Source organism: Argentina silus, assembly GCF_951799395.1.
Source record: "Argentina silus genome assembly, chromosome: 7".
Lineage (NCBI taxonomy): Eukaryota > Metazoa > Chordata > Actinopteri > Argentiniformes > Argentinidae > Argentina > Argentina silus.
In genome coordinates, this window is record NC_139661.1 from 15,982,404 (window position 1) to 15,994,903 (window position 12,500).

The 12,500-nt window shown below is 46.0% G+C and overlaps 1 protein-coding gene across 1 annotated transcript in view; it reads right to left on the reverse strand.

Annotated features, from left to right (window-relative positions):
• Positions 1–12,500, reverse strand: part of LOC310807470 (protein unc-13 homolog B-like) — a gene marked incomplete at its 5' end in the record, with an annotated part of 116,480 nt that overhangs the window by 91,343 nt on the left and 12,637 nt on the right. Inside the window, one exon of the mRNA XM_083673966.1 lies at positions 5,806–5,905. Within this exon, the coding sequence (XP_083530092.1) occupies positions 5,806–5,905 (100 nt within the window). The remainder of the gene's footprint in view (positions 1–5,805; positions 5,906–12,500) is intronic.

The window sequence follows — 12,500 nt, forward strand, 5'->3', positions numbered from 1 at the left end:
CACCCACCCATCCATCCACCCACCCACCCATCCATCCACCCATCCATCCATCCGGCCAATCACACTGAATCGAATCTCAACTCAACACGTCCTTCACCAGGTATTAATAGCAACGGAGAGCTAGCCTGTTTCTCATTTTAATAAATAAATAATCACAAATCTCCCACATCGGGCCAGCCAGTACTGTCCCTGTCAAACAGGCCTGGCTGATGTCTGCCTGCTTAAGCAGGGGAGAAAATAACAGCAACGCTATCTGCTGCTCTGTCTAGTGACGGCTAGACGACAGAAGACAGGCTCATCTGCATATTCATCGGCCTTCAGTCTGACTGCCAAGGCACTCTGAGACACCCTGGAACTGTGACTGAGCCACCGGGGCAGAGAGCACGGCAATTAACACACGACAAACACACACACACACAGACACACACACACACACACACAGACACAGACACACACACACACACACACACACAGACACACACACACACACAGACACACACACACACACACACACACACACACACACACACACACACACACAGACACACACACACACACACACACGTGTGCAGTAAGAGATGTACTGTACTGTACACACACGCACGCACACACACACGCACACACACACACACACACACACGCACGTACATGCACACACACATATACAGAGGCAGAAACATGCATGCAAGCCCTAATGCATACTCATGCAAACATACGCACAAACATTGAAGTCAAATCAGCCCTCAACAACTAACAGAATGCTCCCTGTCTTCTCATGATGTATAAGGAATATGTGTGTGTGTGTATGTGTCTGTCTACATGTCTACAAGTCTTCATGCCTCTGTGCAACAGTCGATCAAATGGCTATTTATGTGTTAATGTTTTACCCTTTCTGTCAATCTCTCTCTCCCTATCTCTCTCTTGCCCCTCTACCCTGTACTGACGTACGTATGTGCACAATAAGTCTGGAAGAAGCCAGCAGGATAAAAATACTCTCAACTCACAACAACACAAAACATCTGTTCAATAATGGATGCCTCTTGATCTGAAAGATTTGAGAGAGTCAAAGGAAAGAGGACACACGCCTGGTGCTAAACAAAACACTAGACTTTTCTTCCAAGGTGCAGGCTTCAAAGTATAGGACAAAAGCTCAAGTCAAGGGCCACTAGTAACACAGATATGTAGAGAGAGATCGAGAGAGAGGGAGAGACGAGAAGAGCTCTGCAAGAAAAAAGTGTGTGCGTGCGTGCGTGCGTGCGTGCGTGCGTGCGTGCGTGCGTGCGTGCGTTTGTGTGTTTGCGTGTGCACGCGTGTGTGCGCGTGTGTGTTCACTGACAGACGTTTATGAGCTCAGCCCCAGTAGCTGCCTCAGCCTCTCTCCAATGATTAATTGATTTCTGGAGCTCCTATCAGGGGGTGCATCTTGAGCCTGGTGGTTGGCTGACGGGCCAAAACGACAGCCAATCGAGTCGTGAGGTGGGCAGAGCGACAGCGCTGAAAATTACACGTCACCCCCGAAATACCTCAACTCTATTGACAAGGGAAAAGTAGACAATGTCAGAGACACCGCCAATCTGAAACAGGCACAGGGAAGTATTACTTCAATTTTAGACAAGCCATAATAAGACCTAAATAGGGATCATTTCTCCTGACCAGGAAAAACTCTAGGATCTAGTCTTCACTGGCTAACTAGGGCCCAGAGTTTTACCTGCAGGTCACGTCACAGGGAAAAACTCTTATGCTGAACACCAAGCAGAGAAGTATCACATCTCATTTTGAGTCTTTAATATTCGGTATGACTCGGCCCAGGGATTGAACCCACAACCATCCAACACCAGGGCTGACACTCTAACCACAAGACCACTGGTGGTAATATGTAGCCTTGGCCATTGCTGGTACAGTAATATGTCGTCTAGGCTATATGATTGAACAGTGTCGCCAGCTGTGGTTTGACTGACTGTTCCAGAAGGGGTGATTATTATGGTGCCCAGGCCGTAGGTATGTTACCTCCTCACTCCTGACTAATGACTAACGTGGCTGCAATAATATGTCCATTACTGCCTCCTCAGTGTGTCAATCACTGTGCCCGCGGTCAGATTCTGTATTTAGCACTGCTGCCTACGGTGCACACAGCCCCAATAGGTGTTCACTTATTCTGCATTAGTTATGACCTGGGCTTCAACTCTCCATTTCTCTCTCCATTTCTCCCTCTCTCTCTCTCTCTCTCTCTCTCTCCCTCTCCCTCTCCCTCTCCCTCTCCCTCTCTCTCTCTCCACCCCTCCCTCTGTCTCTCTCTAATCCCCAGTTCAGTGTTTGTCCAGATCGGCAGGCCGTGCAGCCTGGACGCTAATCCCATTGCCAGGACTCTCCTCCTGACCCAGAAGTCCCAACCCACCGCCAGGCGGCACGTCATACAGAAGGTTGGCCTAGAACTCCCACATACACACGCACACGCACACGCACACGCACACGCACACACACACCATGCGCACACACATACACACCATGCACACACATAGACACACACGCACACGCACACACACACACACACACACACACACACACACACACCATGCGCACACACATACACACCATGCACACACATAGACACACGGCTTAAAACATGAACACAGTTCCCTACTGCCCAGGCTGTGTTAATTCCACTAGAAGAACTCAGGTTCTGCCTCCATACAGTACAGCGCAGTTGTTGAGTGTTGACTGATACAGTGACTGAGATTGTATTTTCATCTCCATTTCACACAATTATGGCCACCTGCAGCCTCCCATAGCAGGACGCCGGCGCTCATATCTGCTCTCACACAGAGCCAAATGGCTGCTAATGAGGGTATTAGCTAATTAGTCTATTATCATTAAGTCATCTCCCTGGGGATTCCTTCACTCATCTCAATGTAATCCTCTCCAAGACCTCCTCTCTTCCCTCCATCATGCTATTCTATAATCTTCTATATGCTGGGCATGAGAGGCAAAGGAACAGTGACCTGTCTACAACACCCAGAGAGAGAGAGAGAGAGAGACAGGTGGCTATAACACAGAGAGACACAGCACACACACACACACACACACACACACACACACACACACACACACACACACAGATAGAAAGATACTGAGTGAGGGATGCCAAAAGAGAAAAGAGAGTTTGTAGAGATAGGGAGAGGGTGAGACACACAGGGAGAGACACACAGGGAGAGACCCAGAGGGACTGACAGGACAGACAAACAGGGAGAGACCAGAGAGAGACCAGAGAGACTGACCAGAGAGAGACCAGAGAGACAGACCAGAGAGAGACCAGAGAGACAGACAGGACAGACAAGCAGGGAGAGACATACAGGGAGAGACTCAGAGAGAGACCAGCGAGAGACCTAGAGAGAGACCAGAGAGACAGACCAGAGAGAGACCAGAGAGACTGACCAGAGAGAGACCAGAGAGAGACCAGAGAGACTGACCAGAGAGAGACCAGAGAGACAGACAGGAGAGACACACAGGGAGAGACCCAGAGAGAGAGAAAAACTGGACAAATAGAGCGAGACTAGATACTGGAGACTGGGGACTGGGGACTGGGGACTGGGGACTGGAGACTGGGGACTGGGGACTGGGGACTGGGGACTGGAGACTGGGGACTGGGGACTGGGGACTGGGGACTGGGGACTGGAGACTGGGGACTGGGGACTGGGGACTGGGGACTGGAGACTGGGGACTGGAGACTGGGGACTGGGGACTGGGGACTGGAGACTGGGGACTGGAGACTGGGGACTGGGGACTGGGGACTGGGGACTGGGGACTGTGTGTGTTATAAAAGGTAGGTTGGAGTGGGGTAGAGTCGAGGTGGAGAGTGGTGGGGGGAGAAGAGTGGGTGGGAGTGGAGTGGCCTGGGACCATGGTTGGGGTAATCCTCCTCTATATCCACACTGATTCCCTTCAATCCCTCTAATTAACCACAGGGGATGAGCACAGAGGAGAGTGAAACAGGGAAAGTGTGTGTGTGTGTGTGTGTGTGTGTGTGTGTGTGTGTGTGTGTGTGTGTGTGTGTGTGTGTGTGTGTGTGTGTGTGTGTGTGTGCGCCTGCGTACTAAACTGTATATTGACAGTGTTTTCAAAATGATAATATGTTTCTTGCTAATGTGTAAGAGCATCCATATGTGTATTAACAACCCCTTACTGGTAATGAGGGGTTATTATGTGTATTAATAACCGCTTACTTACAGTCAGTGCTGCATGGTAGCAGACAGTCTGAGTCTGACATTTCAGCAACAGATTGAATAATGAACAACTTAAAACTTTACTTTCTGTTCCTTAACCACGCAATTACAGACAATGGAAGGTCATAATTAATGCCTACAGCACTGCCCACCCCCCGCCCCCACACACACACACACCTCCAGCCCCCTGTAAATCGGAGAACTACAGCATAATCAGAGACTGACATTCAATTCAGCACCGATGAATCAGAGGTCGCGACCCTCTCACACAACCCACCAGCAAATAGAGAAAGAACAGCGGAGCATTTCCAATCTTCACAAAATAGAAGCACTGTGTAAAAGAAAATTAATTTGTCCGACCCCACCGGGGAAATGAAAATGACAAAATGGCCAACTGGCACCACGTGAAGGAAAGTAAACAAACAAACAAACAAAATTATGTTCAGATGGTATTACAGAAGCAAACAAATGAGACAAAATGAACGGTTCACCAGAGCTCGCCAGACTGAGTCGTTGGAGAGCCACGTAAGCTATCCCCCGCCCAGGAAAATACGCTCTCCCACACACAGCAAAAGCCTGCGCTCAACAATTCATTTGATTTAAATCTACACACCCATTTATCAGGTGCCCCCCTATGCAATTTTGCTTCCCATCTGTCCCAAAGGCTCCACCGCAAATTCCCATTTAGTTGCCTCTCTCAGCCAGCCTGGAGACCCAGGGACAGGGCCCTCATTCTGTCTCTGTCAGTCCCATTAGAGCAGACACAGTGTGGGGAGAGAGCCTTGGCTGATCCCCATCCTTGGGTGACACACAGGCCGAACCCCCTGCATACATCTCAATACGTCTCCTTTGATTGGATGTCTTTCACAACGATCCAATAGGCTAACTGCAAACAACTCATTGAAAATCTGGATGAATGTGGTCCAAAACAAGGTTTTGCTAAAGTTAAAAGGTCTAAATGTCTGAAGAGTGAATTGGGCTTGGTTCAGCTCTCCAATATTGCTTTAGGAACTTACCGGAATATTTTCATCAGAGTTCCTAATGGAACATTGGAAAGCTGAACCAAGATCAAGTCTGACCACAACCTTTAGAAACCGGACCAAAGGATTGCTTTGGATCACCTTCTTCTGATTTTCAATGTGTTGTGCTGTGTTGCAGTTTGCTTCAGTTTTGTTTGAATTAAACATATTGCGACAAATGTAGTTCTGAAACACAAACATCAGTGATTGGGAGTAGTTCCACTACATGTAGCTCAACTATTAGTTTAACTACTTTTTCAAAGTAGTTTTAATTTGACATACTATATTTCCCTCAATGGTAGCTTTAGTTTACTTCTTCACTTAAATTAAAGTCATTGGTAATTTAGTTAAATACAATTTCAGAGTAGCTTCCCCATCACTGCACACCATCCTCTCAGAGACTGCTTCATACCAGGGGAGGCTCAAATCAAACCAAAGGACGGGCTCATTGTAATGCATAGAACGGAATGAGGAATGGTACCGAACATGTGTTTGATACCATTCCTCATTCCATGCAACAATGAGTCCATTTCTACCTCCGCCAGCCTCCACTGCTTCATACTTACAACATGAAGTCCTGCTCCCAACATGGCTGATCCCCACGTACTGTGACGGTGGTGCTTTTGACATTCTGCACTTTCAGCGTCACATAGGCGTTGAACTTGTCTGGAGGAGAGGAGAAAAAGGGACAGTCAATGCTAAGCTAGGCACACTCCTGACATTTTTTAAGAGTGGGGGCTCAATAATGAACCCCAAAAAAATAATGCAAATGAAAACACTATTCAGACCACAATCAAGTATTTGACATACAGTATGTGTAGCAGAAGTGATTTGGATCATGCTCTGGTGATGGGTAGCCCTGCTTGAGACATGTAAAGTCAAGTGTCTTCCTCAGACCTTGAGGAGGTCATCTTGGTCTAATGGTACACACTTGGGTCTTCCACCGGGGGGAGGGACCCAGGTCGAACCCCACTTGTCACATATTCATTTCACCCAGGTCTGGTCATTGCCAGTGTACCACAGGGCTGATGGAAAAAGCTAGGAGATTTTCGGAAGGCATGGCGTGGCATGGGGCGGGGAGGGGGGGTATTAGACTTTAATATCATCACTGGAGCGGGGGGCGGATAATTGGGAGCAGATTTGAAATGCCACAGAACTGAGAGGCCTGTCCCCCAGAGGGAGGAGAGAGGAGGGGACCAGACGGTGGTGGGGCCTCAGGGGGCCTCTGGAGCAAGAGCACTCGGGGAAAATCATTTACCAACTCATTTACCAACAAATTTCAATTTTCTCAACTCCCTCGACGACGATGACGGGCAGAGGAGAAAGTGCAAGATTGCTCCGACTGATAGATGCTGAGGTATCCTTTTCAGAGAGGCTTAGAGAAGGATTTCTCGGGAGCCAAAGTGAACTTGGATGTGTCATGGCATGTCATTAACAATTTTGGCAGGTGTCGCAGAAGCGTGAGATGCACAGTTTAGGCAGCACTACAGCTGTCTGTCAAAACATTTAACTTTATCCTTTTCAACTGCTGTTTCTCAACAGCAATGGCTACTGCTTACGAGAGCTATCCCACACTCTTGCTTATGAATGTTCATTATAAACCATAATGATTCCATTTAGAATATACAATTAATTAAATGAAATGTAATATTAATGAAAAACAAACTTTGTCTAAATGTGCTCACTAAATTGAGAGGATATATTCTGCATCATGACAGTGAAAAGAGGCCACCTGGTAATCCAGCCGCTTGGTGCTTGCCAAATAGTGAGCTTACACTTAGCCTAATTTAAACCAATAATTTATAAATATTTGTTAATGCTTTATAAATAATTTATACACTGATAATCAATAGTTTATAAACTAGTTCTAAATCATTTATAAACGCTTTATAAAGGGCTCCTTAAAGGGGCAATCTGGGATTGTTACAGTACCTCTATTTTGTTTTACTTTTAAATGAATTATATATAGCAATTATTTCTTGAAGAGTATGACTTATAAATGCCTCAATCTCATGGATGGTCAGTCCTTGCATCCATAGCAATCTCTATTCATTTGAGAGGGGTTACATTTCTCCTGCCCCATCCCTCAGCTGTTTACCAAAAGTGGCGGGGTGACCACTTTGTTGTAGTTTAAATCACAGATTGCCCCTTTCATGTAAAGTGTTCACCAAGTTGATCATTCATGTGCTCCAACGACTGGAGCCACAGCAGCAGAGGTTCATGTAGAAAAAAATATTTTAAAAATAATCCTAAAAATGTAGTTTCCCTATGCTTTAAGTTAAATGTGATGTGACACCGAAACAGGACTTTGCACTTAGCAGCTGGTTCATAATAGTTTTTCTATAAACATAAGCGCCCACGAGTAGGCACCAAATTGGGTCATGTCATGGTCCTTGTTTCACCCCTTCCCACACCTCTCTAGAGACCATCTCCATTCTCCACACGTTCATTTCCAGCACAAGGTTGAACCCAAAGTTGAAACAGTGGAACGTTGAACGTTGCAAAGTAGAACCAAGTCCTCAAAAAAACAATGAATATTTGAAGATAAAAAAAAAACAGATTTGAGCACTTAAATGTTCTTAGAGCCGTGGAGATTTGGACACTTGCTGTTCGAGGAATTTATTCCTCCCTTTAAGAAAATACATTTTTGCTGTGTTTTGCCAGCCAAGTGCAGCCATCCAGCCCAAGTTTGAACCTCTCATGATGAAACATTACCCAGGAACCCTTTGGTAATGTAGCATGCAATGCTCAAGTCATTGGAAGTCATTCAGACTTCGAAATGGGCATATTTTGGAATGCACTGCACTCCTTGAATCTAATAGTCTAATATGATGAAACACAGAGCAGAAGGGCATATTAGCCGGCGCACAATTATTCAATCAAAACTCTGACCCTTTCAACCTCGGTTCCTATGGCAATGTCTTCATATCAACTTCTCCTCACAACAGATTTCACTCAGTGAGACGATGAATTTCCCCTCTCCATAAATAATAAGTACCCGTTCTTCTATTCTGAAGGAGTAATATAATCTTTAAAGCTCATTAAGGCTGAGGGCACATATTAAGGGCCAAGAAACTCAATCACGGGGGATTTCTGAGTGCGCAGTCCTCCGACAGAAAGGAGGAATAACTCAACTAGCTGCCTAGAACAAAAGAGGAAAAAAAGAATACTCCACTGTTAAAAATCTGATTTGACCAAAAAATTAGATTTTCTTTGCCAATTTATCTGTGATAAAGACATTATTCCTCCCTATGTAAGCTCATAAAATATGGCATTGTATAGAGGGTATGCTAATTTTAGGCCTCATAAATGTGTTCTTTATCTGAACCTCCCAACAGCAAAAGTGTATCATTAAGGCTATTGCAGAGAACAGTATTGTTATAATTCCATAACCACACAACCCAAACCTGTTTATATTTTGAAATGGAACAGGATATGAATGTAATCAATAAGACATGACTGACTCATACACAGGACAGGAGCATTGTTGCAAACAATAGAGTTTTATAACGATAGTATCCTACCATATATAACTATATATAACTTCACACACACACACACACACACACACACACGCACGTACGCACGTACGCACCCGCACTCACTTACGCTGCTAAATGTCTAAAATGCAAATGTAACAAAATCATAATTTCAACCTGACATTATTGTAACCCAAATATCTGTCCCAGTGTACCATCTGAACATTTGCTCTTTTGCATGAGAGTGTCACATTAAACTGAACCAGCGCTTTCAAAAGTCACGATGTGTGGGGAACATTAAGTGCAAGACAAACAGATACTCCTAATGAGAGAAAGACAGGCAGGGGGAGAGAGCACAGAGGAGGGGAAACAAAGCCAAGTGGATAAGAGAGCTTTTGAACAATTAACAATGTTCCAATGTGAAATTGTCGCTCCATTGTTCATTTGCCATCTAATTTCTTCCAAGTCTCGCCTCATCTTTTCAGCCTTCTCCCACCTTTGTCACCAGAAGTCCCTCATCCATCCTTCTCCCTCTCTTCTCAACAGAAGTCTCTCGTCTGGGACAATGATCTAACCATTGTCGCTGGTCAATCAATCAATCAATCAATCAATCAACCAATCAATCAAATGTATTTGTATAGCGCTTTTTACAAAGTCAATTGTCTCAGCATACAAAAGACAATACAAACAATACAAACACCGAAGCACCAAAAAGCAAGCCAAGGAAAAACTCCCCAGGGCGGAAGAAACCTTGAGAGGAACCAATGGGGGCCCATCCTCCTCTGGCTGCTCAGGTGCTGAACAATAAACAAATGTGGAATATGGTGTAAGTGTGGTGTGGTGCATGAGGTTCTGGTTCTTCCTGGTTCTACTTTGTCCTAGTTCCTCCTAGTGTGCTTCTGATAGAGGGGGAAAGGCATTGCAGTGTGTAATAGGCACCGACAACACAGGCTGACTGACAGACAAGCTGGTCAAGGTGGAGTGGTAGGTAAGGGTATATATAGATCAGCTCTCCTCTATCCTTCACCTAATTCCATCTTTTCATTTCTACCCTTAGATATCATCTTTGATTTCCTGTCAGCGTGTGATGGAGTGCGTGTGTGTGTGTGTGTGTGTGTGTGTGTGTGTTTGTGTGTGTTTAAGTATATGGTTGTGTCTCTGTGTGTGTGTGTGTGTGTGTGTCCATCCAATCTCATGCACAGCTAGGAGACCTATTCAAAATAAACAGGGTGTGTATGCGAGGGCCAAATACACCTAATCCCTCTTTGATTACCTTCCTCAAGTGGCCCTCTCTCACTGTAGAGGACCTACTGTATTACAAGCTACCTAAAGAGAGAAAGCGCAGGTGTGTGTGTGTGTGTGTGTGTGTGTGTGTGTATATATGTGGCTACACGAGTGTGTGCGTGTGTGTATGCATGTGTGCGTGTGTGTGTCAGAAAACGGGCAGAGTAATGAACTGATAAAGGGTGGAATGAGGAGATGAAGATGGAGGAGTGGGGTGGTGAGTCAGTCAGGACACAGGAGTGTGTGTGTGTGTGTGGTGGGGGGGGGGGGGGGGTTCTTATCAGAGGTTGATTTCCTGTGCGGGGCTTTAAGCCCTCTCCAGGGCCACATCATCACATCCCCCTCTTCACCACATCGGAGGGGGACTCTGACATTGGCCAGCTGGAACTCATAACAACACTCATCTCGTCTAGGAGGGTCACCAAATACACACAGAGGATCTGATCATACAACGTAAGGAGGTTAGAGGACGATAACAGAGACAAGGACAATATACCCTTTCTGGTGTGATATACAGCCCGGTGTGTTTCACATGGTTTGATTATGTGGAATTGACTGCTGTGGTGTGGTGTGCTGTGCTGTTGTGGTGTGGTGTGGTGTGGTGTGGTGTGGTGTGCAGCAGGGGAGGCTGGTGGAGGTAGAAATTGGAGGACGGGCTCATGGTAATGCATGGAATGGAATCAGGAATGGTATCAAACACACTTGTGCAGTGTGTGCTCTACCAGCGCTGTATGTGAGATGAGAAAGTCATGTGTTTGGTCTAGTGTGCCTACCTGTGCCTGTATAGCCCAAACGAGAACCATGAAGAATCATACTGGCATACTGGACATGATGCAGGGGCACGTAAGAAATGAACCAATCCTTGGAGCTAACAGCAGTGGTGATTTGATCCATCATTGAGAGGTTGGCTGTGACGATGACTAGGCAATGAGGGTGGGTGGTTGGGGGGAGTTGGGGGGGTGGGGTGTGGGGGGTTAATCAGGGAATCATCCATCATTCTGTTAGGGAATGTCACGTCTGAGATTAATTAAGGGACAGAGGGATGGCATGATCTCCTGTGTGTGTGTGTGTGTGTGTGTGTGTGTGTGTGTGTGTGTGTGTGTGTGTGTGTGTGTGTGTGTGTGTGCGTACGTGCGTACGTGCGTACGTGCATGTGTATGTGTGGAGACGTCTGAATGATATATGACAAGGACAATATACCCAAGGACAATATACCCTTTCTGATTCAGGATATAGTGAAGGAGTAATTATTTATATATATATATATGAATAATATAAAAAATATATAAAAGACACCATCTTGGAGTCATAGCAACCTCCTGTGAGACTAGACTCATCTAGCTCCAATAACAAGCCTATTACAGGCCTCTGCTGTGATAAACAAATACAGACGTGACATTTAGTACTGACTACACTGGCTCAGCAAGCAGACAGCAAACACAGCCACAGACACACAGAACATCGCTGAACTCTGTTTAACAATAGAATGTTCATGGGGGCACCATGTTGGTTCCATGAGCACTGTATTCCAATTAGAATGTGAATTAGACTGTTATGGTCATGAAATGTTTGGTGACAAGATGGTAGTCGTGAGCTCCACTCAGGCTTGGACCTGCTGATCTACCAATTCCCTTCATTATACATTATAACCTCTTGATCTTCTGGTTATGGTGAGAAACACCTTGCTTGAAGAGACAGCACAATTCAGCCTAATCCTCTTCTACAAAACTTAATCTGGAGGTCAAGACTTAATCTGGAGATCAAACCCCCCCCTCCCCCCCATCCAATCCAAATGCAGTGGGACGGAGGTCAAAAGACAGAGGCAGTTGGAGAGAGTGAGACAGATGAAGGAGGAGGTAGAGGGGGAATGTTAAAGAGAGGTAGAGTTAAAGTAATGGGGGTGATTGACATCTGCCAGTCGGGTGACACAGAGTGAGAAGCAGGGTTAAACATTTTTAGCACCCTAAACGATTGGCACCTGGTCGCCGCCTCCAGACCACCCCCCCCAAACCGCCCCCCCCACCCCCCCCCCCACACACACCAGCTCATTGGCTGTGAGAGCTCATATCCCAGCATGCAGTGGGGCCTCCTGGGTAACAACCACCTTCATTCATAATTTAGAGGATGAATTATGAAAATAAATAAGTTATAGTCAGTTACACACTGATGTGTGTAGTGTGGAGCTGGATGACATTTACAAGGCTGTCCGCAGTAATGAATAGTGTATTATTGGTGGAGGAGGGTGGTGGTGGTGGGGGGGGGGGGGGGGGGGTAGACATGGAATAAATTGGGGTGGACAATATGTCTGAGTGTGTGTGTGTGTGTGTGTGTGTGTGTGTGTGTGTGTGTGTGTGTGTGTGTGTGTGCGTGTGCGTGTGACAGAGCCAAGTATACACAGTAGAGACAACATTCAATCAATTCAACTTCCAGCAGAAACCCCATCAGTCTGGAGAGTGAAGAATACAGAGACAGTGGAGAGGGAAGAGAGAGAGAGAGAG